Source organism: Rhinoderma darwinii, chromosome 1 (genome assembly GCF_050947455.1).
Source record: "Rhinoderma darwinii isolate aRhiDar2 chromosome 1, aRhiDar2.hap1, whole genome shotgun sequence".
Taxonomy (NCBI): Eukaryota; Metazoa; Chordata; class Amphibia; order Anura; family Rhinodermatidae; genus Rhinoderma; species Rhinoderma darwinii.
The window spans coordinates 651,352,871-651,373,824 of record NC_134687.1 but is presented as its reverse complement, the minus strand read 5'-3'; the positions used below and the strand labels follow the sequence as shown (position 1 = coordinate 651,373,824).

The following is a 20,954-nucleotide window of genomic DNA, read 5'->3' as shown; positions in this document are numbered from 1 at the left end:
ACTTGTCAGTGCGATGTGTGCGCATGCCCGGATCCGACCTGGGTTGCGACGCTGTCCCCGCTCCGTCTCTGGTGATGCACTGCGCATGCCCGGAAATCCCGCTACGCGTCGGGTATCCGGATGTGCGCTCCAGCATGTGGAGGCGGAAGTGGGGCAGTCCTCGCTTCCGGTCGTGGCTCTGGGCATGCGTCGATAATTAATCGGCTGTCTCTTGTTGAGTCACATAGTATAAAGGGCCCTTAGACACAGGACATAGACACACATCTCCCCCTGAGGAAGCAACACTATTGCGAAACGCGCGTTGGGGCTTTTGTGCTGGAGCACGTATCGAACTACTACCTCAACACAACATGGGTAAGCCTTGTCCAATGCATTCTCTCTCCCAGTAACTATTGTAGTTAGATATCTGGAATTTATGTGTTATACTTAGTATGTAGATCTATACAATTATGCCTCTCTATATTGAGGCTATGTTACTTGACTACGTTTTATAAGAGGGATTTCCCTAACATATCTGAGAGATTTTGCTTCTGTGACAATACAGCCAACCCAATCTGTATATTGATAATTCCGATATCTACTTCCTGAAACTTTTATCTAGAGTCTCGTCCTTTCAATATATTGTATCATATACATATATTTTTTATATAAATGTATTCTTGTATATGTTATTAATAAATTTTGTACGTTTGATATATTTCTCTGGCTACAAGCTCTCTTTCTTCTGTGTTTTTGATATACTTAAAAAGAGTTGCCTATTTGACTACATATGGGAGGTCGGTCTTTGATTTAGACCTAGCCCGTAGCACCAATGCTTTTGGAGTGCATATATTGATTACTATTTATTCTGTGTTGTTCACAGCTGTTGGCTCTTTGCATCAAATGGATTTCAGAGTCCGTGACCAATCATGGCTCGCACAACTTGATGAAATCTTTAAGGAGGACTCTAGTTTGCTTTTAAACGATAGTGGCAGGGACTGTAGGGAAGCTATTAAAAAATTAAGGTCATTACTACACCAAAGAATAAAAATTTGGTGGAATAAAGCCTTCTTAGAGAAATATTTGGCTAAAAAACTCATCCCCCGGGGTTTGAGGGTGCAAGTCTTCCCTTCCTTTGAAATGGATAATGAGGTGTTCAAAAATAAATGGGAGGAACTCTCTGACAACTGTTCTAGAGGTTTCATGGAATTACTTGTTAGCTCCAATCAGACTAGCCTGAGCCAAATTGAGAAAGAAATAGAGGACATTCAAGTGGGGCTTAGGATGGACCTTTCCACCATGGCATTAGATAAATTATCGGATGATCTTGACAAAGATTTTGGTAAATGGGAGAAGGAGATCTTTACGGTGAAAACTGGCAAGTTTCAGAGGGATACCAATGATTACCAGCAAGGGCGTGTGTATAAATGGCATAGAAACAAGGGAAGGTCTGGGAGCATTTCCCACTCCAGATCCTCCTCGGTCTCCTCCCGAAACTCGGCCGATGACCCCCCTAGATTTAGGGAAACTGGAAATATCCCAGAACCTGGGAATAGCCAGAGTACTCAGGGTCCACGATGGCGCTTTGAGCGACAGGCTAAAAGAAAGAACATATCGATTCATCTGCGGGACAAAAAAATCAAGGAGTAATCTGGAGGTAATTAACCTTTCCACGCATGCCCTCTCTGATGCCCAACGTGATGTTCTGGGGAAGGGTCTGACATTTTCACCAACCAATGCTTTTAACTTCTTCACAGCCTTGAAAGATTTGCATCTATTCTCGAGAAAACTGGTTCTTAAGAAACTTCATAGCAATACATCTGTTGAGTTCACCAGTGAATTAGAAAGAGAAGCTCTAAAAGCATTGGAAGACCTTTTGCGTGAACAAACTATTGAATCATCAGGTACGTTTCCATCTACAGTTGTGCCTAGATCTACTAAATTTCCCCCTTTGTCACTTTGTCCGCAGATAGAGATCTTCACTAAAATGGTTGTGGATGATTTCAAGAAATTGTCCACATTTAGGACAAATGATAACATATCGAGAGATGAAAGAAATGCCCTTAAGGAACTTCAAACTTGGGAAGATGTTGTTTTTAAAGCCGCTGACAAGGGGGGAAATATAGTAATCTGGCCAACGGTCAAACGGAAAAAGAAGTATTTAGACAACTGCGCGATAGACAGACCTATTTGAAATTATCTTCAAGCCCCCTAGTTCGCTTCTCACAGGAACTACAGACAATCCTTGATATGGCCCTTGAACGAGGAGTTATTCCAAAAAAGATCTATGATGGTTTGATGACTGTTGATCCAAAGGTCCCTACATTATATCTCCTACCAAAGATACACAAAGATCCCATTGACACCCCGGGACGTCCGATCGTGTCCGGGATTAACGGATTATGTGATCCGATATGTAAATTTATCGACTATTATCTAAAAACTTTGGTAAACGATTTACCTTCTTTTGTTAAGGACATGACGGACGTCTTGTGTAGGATCAATGGGATCCAAGTGGAACCAGATATGTATTTAGTTTCAGCTGATGTGTAGTCACTTTATACAAACATCATGATGGAATAGAGGCGGTCCGCTTTTTCCTTGGGACTGGCAACCGGGATGGTTCTTTATGTGATTTGATTTTGGAATTGCTAAAATTTATCCTTAGTCACAACTTTTTTGTGTTCAGGGATTGTTACTATCTGCAACAACAGGGTACAGCTATGGGTGCGGCATGTGCGCCATCCTATGCGAATCTGTTTCTTGGCTTCTGGGAGAGGCAGATTTTTCATGGGGATGGCGCCTGTGCCGCGGACCATGTGCATCTATGGTTACGATACATAGATGATATTTTCTTTATCTGGCAAGGATCGGAGTCTGGGCTGATGAATTTCATGCAGCAATTGAATATAAATCCATATAACATCAGATTGACATATAAATATCACCAACAGAGGATTGAATTTTTGGATATACAAATATTTACTGATGACTCTGGCTTTTTGCACACTGATGTGTATCGCAAACCTATGGCAGTCAATTCTTTGCTGCATGCTTCATCAGCCCACACTCCATCCACCATTAGAGCCATCCCGGTTGGACAATTCCTTAGGATCAGGCGGATCTGTTCATCCAATACCCTATTTGAAAACCAATCCAACGATCTAAAAATTAGATTTAGGGAGAGAGGGTACAGTAATAGAGTGATTAAAACAGGATATGGGAGAGCAAGAAATACACCACGAAATGAGCTCTTGAGACCTAAATTGCATCAATCCAACGATCCAGAAATACGATTTATTTCTACATACAACAGACAATGGAACCAGATGAGGGCAATATTGGATAAACATTGGCCAATCTTAAGATCCGAGCCACAACTAGCTCGGACCTTGCCAGAAAGGCCAATGATGACGGCAAGGAGGGCCAAGAACTTGAGGGACTTTCTAGTCAAAAGCCATTACATACCTCGTCAGGTCTGCCCATTTGGCTCCCGTGGACCAAAAAAGGGTTGCTATCCCTGTGGTGATTGCAAGGCATGTAGCAATATATGTCGAGCGACTAATTTTGCGTCAGCTGATGGACTTAAACAATTTGAGATCAGGGACTATATCTCGTGTAGCAGTACACATGTGGTGTATTATGCCACATGTGGCTGCCAGAAAATTTATATTGGACTCACATCCAGGGAACTAAGAACCCGGACTAGGGAGCATGTACGGGATATTGCTAAAGCAGCTGAAATTGATGACCCTTTGAGTCTCAAAACCCTACCTCGACACTTTAAAAAGTACCACAACTGTAACCCCAAAACTCTGTCGGCATTGATAAAATACACTGTGGCATCAGAGGGGGCAACGTGAAGAAAATTCTGTCACAAAGGGAATGCAAATGGATCGTGATGATCGGATCCATGAAACCTCATGGCCTTAACGAAAACCTGAGCTTCGTCCCATTTCTATAGTCTCGGCCATTCCTTATTTTTAAATTCTTTTAACTTTGTTTCTTGTACTTTGTCTAACTGTCTGCTTTTATTTAGGTTTCCAAAAAATGTTCCTGTATGTCTTTTTGCCCGAAGACTGTGAATGATGTTCCTAATCCTTTCTCTACCATCTAGAATACCCGAATAACAAGAATGCCTAACCCATTGTACTGCATAATATGATCGTGTAATATAGTGACATTTTATGTGGCTAATTCTCTCTAATGTATTGTTTAGTTTGACTTTGTATTCATATATATGACAAGAATGTGGGGAAAGAGCAGACATGTGTCATCTGGACTCCCAAGTGTGTGAGGGTCTAGAAGGTTCTTAGTATTTTCCACTTCAATTTTTGTTACTAAGATTAGTGGACGTATGCATTAAACTTTATACAATGGCCTCTTGTTGACTGTAACTGTTTTAGATATTAATTTGAATCTTTATTGCTATATGTATCATATATCACTTCTCGATTGATTTTTATCAATATATTTTTATTTTTTTACGTTTTCTAATATTCAGCACTAATTATAGGATCGATACATCGGCTTAGAAGAATGTATCTTGTTTTGTCATGAACAATATAAATTTACTGTATAATATGGTCACTTCTTATATCAATAGTCTGCGCTATTGTCTTATTTTTCACGTATTTGTTGTAATACTCTTGTCGAGTTTCTGTCATCTCTGTAAATTGTCTTCTAACCACTATGTATGGTGATCAGTCCGTGAGTGCTGTAGATAACAACTTCCCCATCTAAACTAAGTACCAAGTACAGTAAGACTCTACTTATCTCTTATATTAAATATACATACAAGAAAATCCCTTTTTTACACATATCTCCACTTCACATATTTACTTTGAGTACGGTCAGCTATATGCCCCGCTCTAAAATAGTTTTTTAGCATTACACTGCCACTTTATGTCGTTATATTTTTATGTTTCTATCTTTGCATTCATACACTCTAATTTAACATACCTTTAATGTCTCTAAAAATGATCGTTGATATACACATGACATACTACATCTAGATGAACATTACTTCACTCACTTGATCTGTAAACTTGTCAGTGCGATGTGTGCGCATGCCCGGATCCGACCTGGGTTGCGACGCTGTCCCCGCTCCGTCTCTGGTGATGCACTGCGCATGCCCGGAAATCCCGCTACGCGTCGGGTATCCGGATGTGCGCTCCAGCATGTGGAGGCGGAAGTGGGGCAGTCCTCGCTTCCGGTCGTGGCTCTGGGCATGCGTCGATAATTATCGGCTGTCTCTTGTTGAGTCACATAGTATAAAGGGCCCTTAGACACAGGACATAGACACACATCTCCCCCTGAGGAAGCAACACTATTGCGAAACGCGCGTTGGGGCTTTTGTGCTGGAGCACGTATCGAACTACTACCTCAACACAACATGGGTAAGCCTTGTCCAATGCATTCTCTCTCCCAGTAACTATTGTAGTTAGATATCTGGAATTTATGTGTTATACTTAGTATGTAGATCTATACAATTATGCCTCTCTATATTGAGGCTATGTTACTTGACTACGTTTTATAAGAGGGATTTCCCTAACATATCTGAGAGATTTTGCTTCTGTGACAATACAGCCAACCCAATCTGTATATTGATAATTCCGATATCTACTTCCTGAAACTTTTTTCTAGAGTCTCGTCCTTTCAATATATTGTATCATATACATATATTTTTTATATAAATGTATTCTTGTATATGTTATTAATAAATTTTGTATGTTTGATATATTTCTCTGGCTACAAGCGCTCTTTCTTCTGTGTTTTTGAACACTGGTTTGCCCCATGATTTCAGAACGCAGCTGCTCGACATATAGAGGGTTGCCTGACATGCGTCAGACACAACCCCGGTAAAATGATAGAAAACACCCAGTAAGCACATGCCTCGCCGTGATTACTCCTTCCAGTGACTGCAGGTGGACTACATACAGCTATCCCTGCGAGGTGTATATGAATATGTCCTCGTATGTACTGACGTGTTTTCAAACTGGCCTGAGGCATGGCCAGTAACCAAAAACATAGCTAAAAACACTGCTAAGAAAATACTTGGTGAAGTAGTATGCCGATATGGGGTCCCTGAAGTAATTGAGAGTGACAGAGGAACCAATTAACCAGGAGAAGTATTAGGGCATATAATAACTAGCCTCGGTATCACACAGGCATTCCATACACCATATCACCCAAGAAAGTAAACATCTAGATGAAGGAAGAAAGTCAGCAATACTCCAAGCACCGAAACCTCTGACAAAAAGACAAATTATGTCCTCTCTGGGTATGACTAATTTCTGCAGAAGTTGGATAGCCAATTATGCTGATATTACAGGACCATTAATGTGCTTGATTTATGAGGAACCCCGACCAGCCCAGGATTCCATTAAATGGACTTCTGAAGAGGAGGAGAAATTTTTTCAGATAAAACAGGTTCTTGTAGGATCTTCAGTGCTTGGACTACCTGATTATTCAAAAACCCTTTATTCAACCTGTAAGACTGTAAAAATGGATACATGACTTCAGTACTAACACAGGTGTATGGAGGAAAGGATAGACCTCTAGCTTACTACTCATCAGAACTTGACCCAGTAGCTAGAGCCTTACCTCCCTATGTTCAATAAGTTGTAACCACTGCAGAAGATATAAGAGCTTCCGCCACATTAGTGTTATTAATGATAGAAAGATGTACCACTTTAAATTCTTCATGCCTACTGCTGAGGGTTGTGAACCACATGATTGTCTATCCTCCAAAGCAGAAAGGGTATTACCAAGATCAGATCTTAACCCCTTCGCGCAATTTCACGTACAGTTACGTCATGGGAGATGGCCTTTTCGCGCATCGCCACGTAACTGTACGTGAAGGAGATGGAGCTGGCTCAGGAGCTGAGCCAGCGACATCACCGCCGGGTGACAGCTGTATGTTACAGCTGGCACCCTGAGGTATTGGCCAGGACCGGAGCTAGCCTCCGATCCGACCGATTAACCCCTCACATGCTGCGTTCAATAGAGATCGCAGCATGTGAGGAGTTTATAGCCACCGGCACCCCAGCAACGTGATCGCTGGGTTGCCGGTGGCTGCAAAGGCGATCGGAGGGCTAATACTTACCTCCCGGTCCGCCAGTAATGGAATCCTCCTATGCCCCGTCATCGGCGGGGCCCAGGAGGCTTCCGGTACCATCGGCAAGATGGCGCCGGCTCAGAAGCTGAGCCGTCGTCATCAGCAGTGGGTGTCCGCTGTATGTTACAGCGGACACCTCGATCTATCGGCAGGAACCGGAGCTAGCTCCGATTCCTGCCATTAACCCCTTCAATGCAGCGATTCAATGCAATCGCTGCATCAAAGTGGTTTGTATGCGATGGCAAGGCTGGCGACTGCTACTATGGCAACAGGATGCCTAACAATGGCTTCCTATCTGCCATTACGTTAGCCGATTAGGCCCCGCCCGGAGGCGGAGCCTGATCGGCTTGCTGTCAGTGAACAACTGACAGTTCTAATACATTGCACTACATAGGTAGTGCAATGTATTAGAACATCAAACAAAGAGTTGGACCTTCAAGTCCCCTAGTGGGACTAAAGAAAAGTGTAAAAACAAAAAGTAAAAATAAAAGTTGTAAAAAATACAATAAAAGTTTCAAATAATAACACAAAACACAAATCGCCCTTTTTCCCTTATTATTGAAAAAAATAAACCATACATATTTGGTATCGCTGCGACCGTAACGACCTTAACTATAAAAATATTATGTTATTTATTCCGCCCAGTGAACGCCGTAAAAAAACAACAACTAAAAAATACTGACATAATTGCTATTTTTCGGTCACTTTGTCTTCCAAAAATTGAAATAAAAAGTGATCAAAAAGTCGCATGTACCTAAAATGATACCTATAAAAACTATAACTCGTCTCGCTAAAAACAAGCCCTCATACAGCTCCGTCGACGAAAAATGGTACCAATAAAATGGTACCAATGGTACCAATAAAAACTACAGTTCGTCCCACAACAAACCAGCCCTCATACCACTACGTCTATGAAAAAATTAAATAAGTCAAGGCACCAATAAGCCAGGAAATAAAAATATGCAGTTGTGCCGGCCCGAGGGGAACGTTTCTTCTGTTTCAAGTGGCGAATTATCAAGGCCCCTAAAATTAGGGAACCAGGAAGGGGAGGGTCAAAAACATATCTTCTGGAAGCGAGGGTGCCCGTATTATACCAGGACAACACTTCCCAGCAAAATTCCCCAAACTTCAAAAGGTGCCGAGTGTGGACCAAAAGGGGAATAAGTAAAGACCATTTATTAGTGCGACACCGGCCTGTGCAGAAAGGATTGTGTCACAGCATAACACACAGCTATGGATTATTTTATTGTTTTTTTTTACCCAACTATACCACCTGACTATGCCCCTTATTTACTCCGCCCGCCTTACATGTACCCCCACATTATAAACGGAAACACCAGTAAGACTCAAAACAAAACTACTACAAGCAAAATCCACGCTCCAAAAGCCAAATGGTGCTACCTCCCTTCTGAACCCTACAGTGTGCCCAAACAGAAGTTTACTTCCACATATATGGCATCACCATACCCGGGAGAACCCTTTTAACAATTTTTGGGGTGTGTGTCTCCAGTGGCACAAGCTGGGCGCCACATATTGGCATATCTATTGAAAAACCATTTTCACTCTGCAACATCGAGTGCACACCAATTTCTGCCAATCATCTGTGGGGTTAATATGCTCACTACACCACTAGGTGAATACCTTGAGGGGTGTAGTTTCCAAAATGGGGTCACTTCTGTGGGGCTTCCACTGTTTTGGTCCCACAGGGACTTTGCAAATGCGACATAGTGCCCAGAAACCAATCCAGCAAAATCTATACTCCAAAAGCCAAATGGTGCTCCTTCCCTTCTGAGCCCTACTCTGTGCCCAAACAGCAGTTTATGACCACATATGTGGTATTGCCGTACACAGGAGAAGTTGCTTTACAAGTGTTGGGGTGCTTTTTTTCATTTATTTGTTGAGAATATGAAACATTTTCAGCTAAAACTACGTCTTATTGAAGAAAAAGGATTTTTTTTATTTTCACTGCCCAATTCTAATAAAATCTATGAAACACCTGTGGTGTCAAAATGCTCACTACACCCCTAGATGAATTCCTCAAGGGGTGTAGTTTCATGAATCAAGTCACTTTTGGGTAGTTTCCATTGTACTGGTACCTTAGGAGCTTTGCAAAAGTGACATGGTGTCAAAAAACCAATCCAGCAAAATCTGTGCTCCAAAAGCCAAATGGCACTCCTCTTCTGATCCTTGCCGTATGCCCAAACAGCAGTTTATGACCACAAATGGGGTATTGCCGTACTCCAGAGAAGTTGCTTTACAAATGTTGGGATTCTTTTATTCCTTTATTTGTTGAGAAAATGAAAAATTTTGAGCTAAAGCTACGTCTCTATGAAACCTCTGTGGGTTCAAAATGTTCACTACACCCCTAGATGGATTCTTCAAGGGGTGTAGTTTCCTAAATGGAGTCACTTTTTTGGCGTTTTCACCTTTTTGGTCCCTTAGGGGCTTTGCAAATGTGACGTGGTCTCCGCAAACCATTCCTGCTAAATTTGAGCTCCAAAAGCCAAATGGCACTCTTTCCCTTCTAAGCACCGCCGTGTGTCCAAATAGCCGTTTATGACCACATGCGGGGTATTGTTTTACTCGGGAGAAATTGCTTTACAAAAGTAGTAGTGCATTTTCTCCTTTTAGTCCTTGTGGAAATTAGCAAAAATTAGCTAAACCTACATTTTCTTTGAAAGAATGTAGATTTTCATTTTCACGGCCTACTTCCAGTAATTTCTGCAAAAAACCTGCGGGGTCAAAATGCTCACTATACCCCTAGATAATTTCCTCAAGTGGTATAGTTTCCAAAATGGGGTCATTTTTGGGGGATGTTCACTGTTTTGGCGCCGCAAGAGCCTTTCAGACCCGACATGGAGCCTAAAATATTTTCTAATAAAAAGGAGGCCCCAAAATCCTCTAGGTGCTCCTTTGCTTCTGAGTCCTATGCTTCAGTCAATAAGTGCACTAGGGCCACATGTGGGATATTTCTAAAAACTGCAGAATCTGGGCAATAAATATTGAGTTGCGTTTCTCTGGTAAAACTTTCTGTGTTACAAAAAAAAAATAGATGAACAATGCATTTCTGCAAAAAAAATAAAGAAGAAATTTGAACATTTCACATCTACTTTACCTTAATTCCTGTGAAACATCTAAAGGGTTAAGAAACTTTCTAAATGCTGTTTTGAATACTTGAGGGGTGAAGTTTTTAAAATGGGGTGACTTATCGGGGGTTTCTAAATATATAAGGCCCTCAAATCCACTTCACAACTGAACTGGCCCCTGTAAAAATAGCCTTTTGAAATTTTCTTGAAAATGTGAGAAATTGCTGCTAAAGTTCTAAGCCTTGTGATGTCATAGAAAAATAAAAGGATGTTCAAAAAACGATGCCAATCTAAAGTAGACATATGGGTGATGTTAATTAGCAACAATTTTGTGTGGTATTACTATCTGTCTTACAAGCAGATACATATAAATTTAGAAAAATGCTAATTTTTGCAATTTTTCGCTACATTTTGGTGTTTTTCACAATTAAATACTTAATGTATCGAGCAAATTTTGCCAGTAACATAAAGTCCAATGTGTCACGAGAAAACTATCTCAGAATCGCTTGGATAGGTAAAAGCATTCCGGAGTTATTACCACATAAAGTGACACGTCAGATTTGAAAAAATAGGCTGTGTCCTTAAGGCCAAAACAGGCTCAGTCCTTAAGGGGTTAAAGATACTCCACTACCAAATCGTGATCTCATACTGTTTGTAGATGGATCTTGTAAGAACAAATACATCCTACCAAGCAACTTATTCAGATATGAAGCTATACTGAGCCATGGGACAAGCCATGTCTCAACAGGGGGGATGGTAGAGATCATATCTACAGTGTTCACAGCATATGGATTTACTAACTCCTCTAAAAATGTTGTTTAACCTGTATAACATGCGCCAAATATAATCCACAGGGGAATGTAAGACCAAAAAGAGGAGAGTTCCCAAGTCCACAATATCCATTCTAACATATTTTGTATGGATTTCATTGAATTTTAGTTTCCTAAGATATTAGGTATATGTATAAGGGTGTTAATTTGGATCTCAGAGTAGGTAAGACAAAATTTGGTTTGAGACACTTGTCAGATAAAATATATGATATTTGTGAATATTTCTGTGAGTAGAAGATGTTACAGGTAATCAGCTCAGATCAAGGTGCAAATCCAGCTGAGAAGATGAACACCAAGTGTGACATAAAATGTACCCAGTAACTACACATTATCTATGTGCCCTGTCCAGAGGGACAGAGACGTTTTTCTTATATAAAGGTGTTTGTTTGACTTGATGTACAGGACTTGTCAATGAACTGATGGGACCCAAACCTGAGGGTGATAGCATGAGATTGGTGATAGTATTCTTTTCTTAGTTGAGACCCTATTGTTTATATTTTCTGAGGATTATAATTATAATGTGTGTAAACATGCCACGGTATTGTGAATAACAACTTGAGGTGTTTTATGTGGAGTTATGAGGTGAAGGTCACTGGTTGTTGTCACTCGTAAGAAGTACATGGCAGCAATGAGAGCCCAGAGGTTATGTTACCCGGGTGTCTTTAGGTTTGGGGAAGATGCTGCCCATGACCTGTTATATCTGCAGGGGTAAAAGTCCCATTAGGACAGTACGACAATTATGACCAATATGTACAATGGAGAAGTTTAGATTATTGCCAATATTAGTAGGTTTAGCAGTAAAGAATATAGAGAAAGTGGCCTACAGATAGCCGAACGTCCCTCTTGGATACACTTATCACACTGTAAGGTAGTTAGGGAATTGCCACTATCCTCCTAGGCTATAAAAGACTGATTACAAAGAGTGGTCATTTGTTAGAAGTAACTGGTCTCAAACTTCAGCGAAGAAAACATCCAGAGCCTGGGGGGAGACAGGGCAAAATGTTATAAATTATTCTAGGTATCCTATGGGGGTCCAAGGTGGGTCAACCTAATGTGTGGGATCCCTGGAAAACAGGGTCAGGGGAAGGATTCCCTAAGGACTTAGATTGGAGGGGTTAAATATTTTAATTTCACTGAAGGTGAGATGGCAATATAATGATAACAAGAGATGGGATCCCGCAGATAACATTAATTCAGTAACTCCAGGTCAATGGAAATGTGGTTAGCATTAACTTTAGTGAAGGACAAACAGCCATATTGCAGGTAGACTTTTATGACCTACTGAGAACTGGAAACAATAGAGGTTCAAATATAGTCTAAATAGAGGAGAGTGCATTTTATTGATGTTAAGGAAAAGGATGCAATTGAAAGTCCTTTAGCCCCGAAGATAGACCCACCTTCTATAGTCTATCTGGCCAACTTCACGTATGAAAATAAATTGGCATTAGAAACAAGTTACAGTTATAAAAATGAATGATTCGTCTGGATAGGATACACTGCAATCTAAAATAAAAGAACTAACTATCACTTGCGCAAAAGCTAGGCCACATCTGGCTACTATACCTTTCAGGCTATCAGATAAGGAGAACCCACAAGGTCTGAAATGCGTGTTATCTTTATATAATGCATCATATAATCCAGGTGATCAATTATGTAAGACATTCTCTTTATTGTACCCACCTGTGGGGAGAGATGAAATCCCTCTCTTAGTAGTTGCTTACCCAGGCAACTACACCTGCATTCTGAGGAATGGGCAAGGTAAGAAAGTAGATCAATAATAATGGAAGCAAGACCCAGATAGTTGGTGGGCTAATTAACAATCAATAGAAATATTTGCCTGCCGGCAAAAGGCCCTTTTTAACAACTACAAGCAAGATAAAATAAAAAAATTTTATTAGGCTATTATAGCAAAGACACACTACATAGAAATTAAAAGTTATGTTCACTGCTGATAGTAACCAGCATAGTGCATTGTGTGCCAGTAGCAAGATTCAAAGTGTCAGCGGCTGCAGCACGCTGCACTCTGACCAAGGTCAAAGTCAGTATCAGAGATCAGCAGTATCAGAGATCAGCAGTAACAAATTAAAAATTTCAAAAGAGCCCCCCCCCCTCCGACATGTTTCACTGCAGATGCAGCGTCTTCAAGGGTATCGGGGCTAATGATAACGCGCCGCAAAATTCTGAGAGTTATATGCAGGAAGGATTGCCTTCAGCTGTTACCTAATTAACATAGTGGCCAATAGAAACTGATATTGAAGGTCGAGCCTCCACAACAGTGATGGACAGACGACAGAACAAATAGCACACTCAGCATGCAAGAACCAATGAAACGTAGCGAAAGTGTCATATGTGCACTAGACCACAGCGGGGAAATAGAATCCCACAGTCACTAGCACAGTAGCGCGTGCGCAATTGTTCATTTTAGCGAGATAGAATGTGGAGCCTCTGCAGTAATAGCAGAAAAAAGGACCAGTGATAGACTCGACATGCAGGGACCGTTAACACATAGCGGAGTCAGCGCATGCGCAAAAGGCCATCGCAGGGAGATCGAATCTCAAGTCAAAAGCACAACAGCGCACGCACAATGGTTCACTTTGCTAGATAGAATCACATAGTTTTGGATTAAGAAACCACTGGAGCGCTTGCGTGAGGATAAGTATATTAGTGCTGACGTGCTTTGTTATTTTATCTTGCTTGTAGTTGTTAAAAAGGGCCTTTTGCCGGCAGGCAGGTAAGAAAGTAGGGAACCTCACTGAAGAGTTTTGTGACCGATAATGGTAATTACTCCTCTAAATGATTTACCAGCCAGACAAGGGCAAGGACTGATCTCTGATGGCTATGTGGAGACAGGAATCTGAGACCTAGGCTACTGGCCAAGTGGCAGGGAAGCTGTACTCTGGTTCAGCTTCTGATGACATCCACTTGTTTTTAGCCCCCGAGTTTCCCAGAATGAGAAATAGCCCTGGAGACGATCTGAATCGCTATAAGCGGTCTATCCCTGGAGGTTCCTTTGACCATAGAATATACATAGATGAAATAGGAGTACCCCGAGGGGGGCAAAATGAGTTTAAGGGCCGAAATCAGATTGCATCAGGCTTCAAGTCTGTACTTTTCTGGTGGTCTACGATAAATAAGAATGTCGACTGGATTAATTATATTTATTACAATCAACAGAGATTTGTTAATTATGCCAGAGATGCAGTAAAGGGCATTGCAGATCAGTTGGGACCTACATCTTTAATGACGTGGTGAAATAGAATGGCCCTGGATATGTTACTAGCAGAAAAACGGGGTGTCTGCAAAATGTTTGTATCTTCTGTTGTACTTTTATTCCCAATAATACAGCTCCTGATGACAGTATTACCAAGGCAATGGAAGGACTCAATTCCCTGTCCGAAGAACTTGCGGAAAACTCTGGAATAAATGACATCTTCACTAATTGGCTTGAAGGATGGTTTGGAAAATGGAGTAACCACATATCCAGTCTATTGATTTCCGGAGCAACAGTGGCAGATATACTTGTGGATGTTGTTGCATTTCTTGCATTACGGGACTAATTCAGAGACTTATTGACACTTCAAATACTAAAACAATGTACCACGAGATTCAAAATGAAGATTTATGCGATGGCTTGGAAACACCCCATGATGGCGGTCAAGGTTCTGAAGGACTGGTGAAAACGTAAAGGACAAAATCTGTTTTGGATGTCTCAGAACACTTCTTAATAAATTTATAACCGGAGGGAATGTTAGGAAAGTTTTATAAATGTATGTATCGGACACTAAAATGTGTATTGAGCTATACAAGTTTCTCTGCAAAAGATTTTTCTGCTGACAAAGTGTTCAATATGTTATCAAGTAGACGGGGTGAGCAGCTGAATTCCTTTAGAGAGACAGTGAAGTGTTTACGTAAGTGTCGAGGTTGAATAAAGAGGTAAGAAAGCGGTCTAAGGACTGGTTGGAACAAGGGTTATCCCATGTATAAAAACCATGATACTCAAGCTGGCAGCAGACATTTGCTGATGGATTTTTGATCTACCGGTCACAATGTCTCCTTATCGATAAGAATAAAGACGCGCCATTTTTATTCAGATGACTCCTCGAATCTATTTGATAAGAAACAAAATTCTTCTATCACACCTCCTCCCTGAAATGTCCTCTGATATCCCATAACAACACCCTGGACATGCTGGGAGTTGTAGTTCTCTCCTCTTATACCTCCTCCCTGAAATGTCCTCTGATATCCCATAACAACACCCTGGAAATGCTTGGAGTTGTAGTTCTCCAGCCTTGTACCTCTTCCCTGTAATGTCCTCTGATATCCCATAATAAGTCTGAACATGCTGGGAGTTGTAGTCCTCTCCTTTTATACCTCCTCCCTGTAATGTCCTCTGATATCACATAATTACAGTCTGGACTTTCTGGGATTTGTTGTTCTCCAGTCTTATACCTCCTCCCTGTAATGATATAACTTAATAACAGCCTGGACATACTGGGAGTTGTAGTTATCTAGTCTTATACCTCCTCCCTGTAATGTCCTCTGATCTCTCATAATAACAGTCTGGACATGCTGGGGGTTGTAGTTCTCTCCTCTTATACCTCCTCCCTGCAATGTCCACTGATATCTCATAATAACAGTCTGGACATGCTGGGAGTTGTAGTTCTCTCCTCCTATACTCCTCCCTGTAATGTCCCATAGAATATGTAATTATATCACATAATTACAGTCATTGACATCCTGGGAGTTGTAGTTCTCCAGTGTTATACCTCCTCCCTGTAATGATATCACATAAAAACAGCCTGTACATGCTGGGAGTTGTAGTTACATAGTTACATAGTTAGTACGGCTGAAAAAAAGACACCTGTCCATCAAGTTCAACCAAGGGAAGGGAAAAGGGAAGGAAAAATTTCTACACATAGGAGCTAATATTTTTTTGTTCTAGGAAATTATCTAACCCTTTTTTAAAGCCATCTACTGTCCCTGCTGCGACCAGCTCCTGCGGTAGGCTATTCCATAAATTCACAGTTCTCACTGTAAAGAAGCCTTGTCGCCTCTGCAGCTTGAACCTTTTTTTCTCCAGACGGAGGGAGTGCCCCCTTGTTTTTTGAGGGGGTTTTACAAGGAACAGGATTTCACCATATTTTTTGTATGTGCCATTAATATATTTATATAAGTTAATCATGTCCCCCCTTAGTCGTCTTTTTTCAAGGCTAAATAGGTTTAATTCTTTCAATCTTTCCTCATAACTTAAATTCTCCATGCCCCTTATTAGCTTCGTTGCTCTTCTTTGTATTTTTTCCAACTCCAGGGCATCCTTTCTATGAACTGGAGCCCAGAACTGAACTGCATTTTCTAGATGAGGCCTCACTAATGCTTTGTAAAGTGGTAATATTACATCCCTGTCCCGCGAGTCCATGCCTCTTTTAATACACGACAATATCCTGCTGGCCTTTGAAACAGCTGATTGACACTGCATGCTGTTATTGAGTTTATGATTTACAAGTACACCCAGATCCTTCTCAACAAGTGAATCCGCCAGTGTAGCGCCCCCTAGGACATATGATGCATGCAGGTTGTTGGTACCCAGATGCATAACTTTACATTTATCTACATTAAACTTCATCTGCCAAGTGGACGCCCAAACACTCAGTTTGTTTAAATCTGCCTGTAATTCATGAACATCTTCCATAGTCTGAACTATATTACATAGCTTGGGGTCATCTGCAAAAACAGAAATAGTGCTATTAATCCCATCCTCTATATCATTAATAAATAAGTTGAATAATAGTGGTCCCAGCACTGAACCCTGGGGTACACCACTTATAACCGGTGACCATTCAGAGAAGGAATCATTGACCACAACTCTCTGGATACGGTCCTTGAGCCAATTCTCAATCCAATTACAAACTATATTTTCTAAACCTATAGTCCTTAATTTACCCATTAGACGTCTATGAGGGACCGAGTCAAATGCCTTTGCAAAGTCCAAAAACACTATATCCACAGCGGCCCCTCTGTCTAGACTTCTGCTCACCTCTTCATAAAAACAGATTAGGTTAGTTTGACAACTTCTGTCCTTAGTAAAACCGTGCTGGCTGTCACTTATAATGCTATTTATTGTCACATAATCCTGTATATAGTCCCTCAATAGCCCCTCAAACATTTTCCCCACGATGGATGTTCAGCTTACTGGTCTATAATTACCCGGGGAAGACCTAGAGCCCTTTTTGAAAATAGGCACCACATTTGCCCTGCGCCAGTCTCTCCTCTTATACCGCCTCCCTGTAATGTCCTCTGATATTACGTAATTACTGTCTGGACTTGCTGGAAGTTGTAGTTATCCAGTCTTATACCTCCTCCCTGTAATGTACTCTGATATCCCATAACAACAGTCTGGACATGCTGGGAGTTGTAGTTCTTTCCTATTATACCCCTCCCTGTAATGTCCTCTGATATCACATAATAACAACCTGGACATCTGGAATCTGATGCTAAGCCTAGTGCATGACCAGATTCATAGATCACCTTGTAGAGGACTTCTATGTGCAGTCACAGCTCCCTCAGCTCCTGCACTACGTATAACACATTGTCTGACGTGTTACTGTAATGTAGAACTAAGGAGGAACCCCACCTTACCAAACCTCCCAATTCACTTTCTAATATCATTATTACTGACCTGTGGTAACACCTCCTGGAATTTCCTCCTCCACTTCACTCTTACACGGTTGATCGCCCCTCACCCGCTCTTCTTCTGCTTCATCCTCCGCTTTAATATTGGTCAGATCTTCCCCCTGATTTCACATATGTAACAATTCAGTACAATACAGCAGAGAGTGCGAAGAATCTAACAGATCAACATAAGAAACCACCAAAATCTATGACCCCATCTATGACCGCAGGACCAAAAAGCTCCACACCCCCCTATATAGATCTGGTATAGGACTCAGCTTCATCTACCTGATGATTCTCTGGGACATTGTGATTTTCCTCTGGACAGTCCTGGGAATACAGAGGACTGGGACATCTCTCTGGTGGATTTCTCCTACTGGATCCATCTGTAGGAAACACACAGTGACTGAATACATGACTACTGTATATCTGTCTATATATCAGACACTTCTCTCTACACTTCTATGTTTACTGATCAGAGCCGAAATTACAATGTTGAGGTCCTCACTACCGGTTTTCGAGGTCAATGTGCCTTGAAAGCCGTACGCTTAAAGTTGCCTACCAGAGTAGATGGTGGGGTGCCAACGGCTCCCTGCTCTGCCTTAGTATAAAATTATTTCCTTGACTTGAGGAAACAAAAAGTCTGAACCATGGAGGCCGCACCTCACAACTTACAGGACTTGGAGGATATTCTGCTAAGGTCATGGGACCAGATACCACAGGAACCTTCAGAGGCCTTGTGGAGTCCGTGCCTCGATGGGTCAGAGCTGTTTTGGCAGCGCCTACACAATATTAGGCAGGTGGTTTTAATCTTATGGCTGATTAGTGTAGATCTTAGTTTTGTGAACTACCAGTCTAAAGTCGGCCATACACTCTAGATAGCGGTCAGGTGAACCATCGCTCCTCCCCTCCTCCATATACATGAACGCTCGGTCGGGTGTGTATGTGTTTTCAATAGGGAGAAAGTCACCACCAGACACCTCTGATAGTGACTTATCTACTAACAAAAGGAGCCGGCATGTTGAAATTCCACAGCCCGATCCTTCTCTCTCCTGACATCTGACGTCCGGGCAGAGTTGGGAAGTCGTCATATACATTAGAAAGTCAGCAGGTCCGGGCGACATACATCTAATGTGTATGACCAGCTTAGCACACTGGCGGAGATTGATGACTGGCAGTAACATACACCTGGTACGACTTCCCATCCTCCACACTACAGACGAGCGGCAGGTCATGGAATATGATTTTCCCTCTCCACAAATGTTTACAGATGTGTAAAGTAATGGCCCCCACATCACAGATTTCCAGCAGCTGATCTCAATGTCTGTGGGGGGCTGATAATAACCCTTCCAGCATCGCTCCTTACATGGTCTGCACGGACAGGCGGTAGAGCAAGGAACGTGTGTTTGGAGCTCCGGCATCGGCCCCATCAGGAACGTCTGTCACACCCTCATATTTTATGAGCAGGATCACAAAGGGAAACCTGTCAATCATTCTGAGTGGGCGGGGGAAGCAGGACTCACAGGCTTTCTCTAGGAGTCCTGGCAGCATTTAGAAAGGAACCGGTCAGTAGGTTTGGAGCCACTAAACCCCCAACATGTCGTTATGTAGATGGAGTTTAGTGTTCCAAACCTGCCCACCTCAAAACCCTCCGTTTTAGCAAAAGAGCTTACAAGTTACTGAGAGGAGTCCAGGAGAGAAGTCCGGCGGGAATGAGAGCATGAACATTACACACATGTAGCCGTGGATGGTACAGCTCGCTTTACTGCGCTCGTACAGTCTACTGCTCTGGGCTTCATTTGTACCAAAGGACATAATCTGTCTGGTGAATGGAGCGCTATGGATTTATTAAACGTATGCAGGAAACGTAGGGATCTAACGTGATGTGAAAAGACAAAGTTGTGGAGATCCTACATTACACGTCATTGTACACACGTGTATATGTACTGAACATGATGGTATTAAGACTTCAACATGGCCACCAGTCCAGCCTGTGCCCCCAGTAATGTCAATATATATATCTATCTGTCTCTTCTCACCTTGTGATGTGTGCGGCCGGTAGTTCTCCATCATGACCTCCTCGTACAGATCCTTGTGTCCTTCTAGATACTTCCACTCCTCCATGGAGAAATAGACAGTGACATCCTGACACCTTATAGGAACCTGACACACACAATGATACAGTCATCACCCAGACACCTCCAGTGCTGTTACTGTAGAATTTCCCAGCATTCCCAGCAGTGTCACCTCTCCAGTCAGCAGCTCCGTCATCTTGTAGATCAGTTCTAAGATCTTCTCATGTATCCGGGAGTGAGGGGGAGGCTCTGCGATGGGACTACTGCTCCATCCTCCTGACTCATGGATGATGGGACTCGTACAGTCACCCGATGTCTTCTTCACTATTGTGTACTCCTGTGTATGGAGAGAGACACTTAGAGAGCTGAGCACAGTATTCCCCCCTCAGTAGGAAGAGGGAGATTGTGACCCCGCTGTATAGAGCTCTAGTGACCCCATATCTGTAATACTGGAGACCTCACCTACAAAACATTGAGAAAATAGAACGAGGCCAAAACTAAAAAGGAAATAATATTGGGGGGACTAGATGGACCATGTGCTCTCCTCCTGCCGTCATCTTCTATGTTTCTATATAGATGTCATCCTGATCCTCCTGGTTCCTGGTCATTCTCATTGCTCTACAACATTACTATTGCTGCATTGGTGACATGACACATAACTGACCACATTGGTGGCTGATCTTCAGCTTCTTGATGTCACTTGGAAGGTCTGGACGCTGTTATACAGGACACTGGATTCTTCCTATTATGTATTGTCCCTTCCCTATGTGTGACTTGTTCTATAATGTAGAAAAGTTTACCTCTCCGCTCAACAGGTAGATGATCTCCAAGGTGAAGTCTAATATTCTTCTGCTCATCTCATTCCTGTCCATGTCCATCCTTGGTGGGTCATTCAGGAGAAGGAACGTTGTGGAGGAGAAGATGAGAAAACTGGAGGATCTGGAGGATCTAGTACTGCAGACGTCTTTATGAAGAAAGGAGAAGATGGAGATCATACAGGGGACAACATCATGTGTGACATACAGAACCTCACTTATTGATCATTGAGAGAAACATCTTCTCAGAGCCGTCACCACATGGAATAAAGGGGTATTCCCAACACGGACATTTCTCCCCAGGATATGCCAGAAATGTCTGGTAGATGCGGCTCCACCTCTGGCCGTGCTCGGCTGTTTCTGGACCTCCTATACAAGTG

At 42.0% G+C, this 20,954-nt stretch overlaps 1 protein-coding gene and 1 pseudogene across 1 annotated transcript; both read right to left on the bottom strand.

Moving 5' to 3' along the window:
• Positions 1–17,791, bottom strand: part of LOC142677591 (uncharacterized) — a 51,237-nt pseudogene extending 33,446 nt beyond the window's left edge.
• LOC142699854 (gastrula zinc finger protein XlCGF66.1-like) lies at positions 14,869–20,718 on the bottom strand. Its single transcript, XM_075848083.1, has 4 exons — positions 20,560–20,718; positions 19,932–20,096; positions 19,724–19,847; positions 14,869–14,897 (listed from the first exon to the last, which is right to left on the bottom strand). The coding sequence occupies exons 1-4, from the start codon at positions 20,635–20,637 to the stop codon at positions 14,869–14,871; spliced, it is 396 nt and encodes a 131-aa protein (XP_075704198.1). The 5' UTR covers positions 20,638–20,718.
• Between the last annotated feature and the right edge of the window lie 236 nt (positions 20,719–20,954).

What these genes read in the sequence shown, in the direction of transcription:
- LOC142699854 (XM_075848083.1), bottom strand. Translation starts at nt 20,637, where the DNA reads ATGGACATGGACAGGAATGAGATGAGCAGAAGAATATTAGACTTCACC. An exon ending in CGGAGCTGCTGACTGGAGAG is followed by an intron (nt 19,848 to 19,931) that starts GTGACACTGCTG and finishes TGTGTGTGTCAG; the next exon opens with GTTCCTATAAGGTGTCAGGA. An exon ending in CCGGCCGCACACATCACAAG is followed by an intron (nt 14,898 to 19,723) that starts GTGAGAAGAGAC and finishes GTCTCTCTAAAG; the next exon opens with GAATTCAGCTGCTCACCCCG.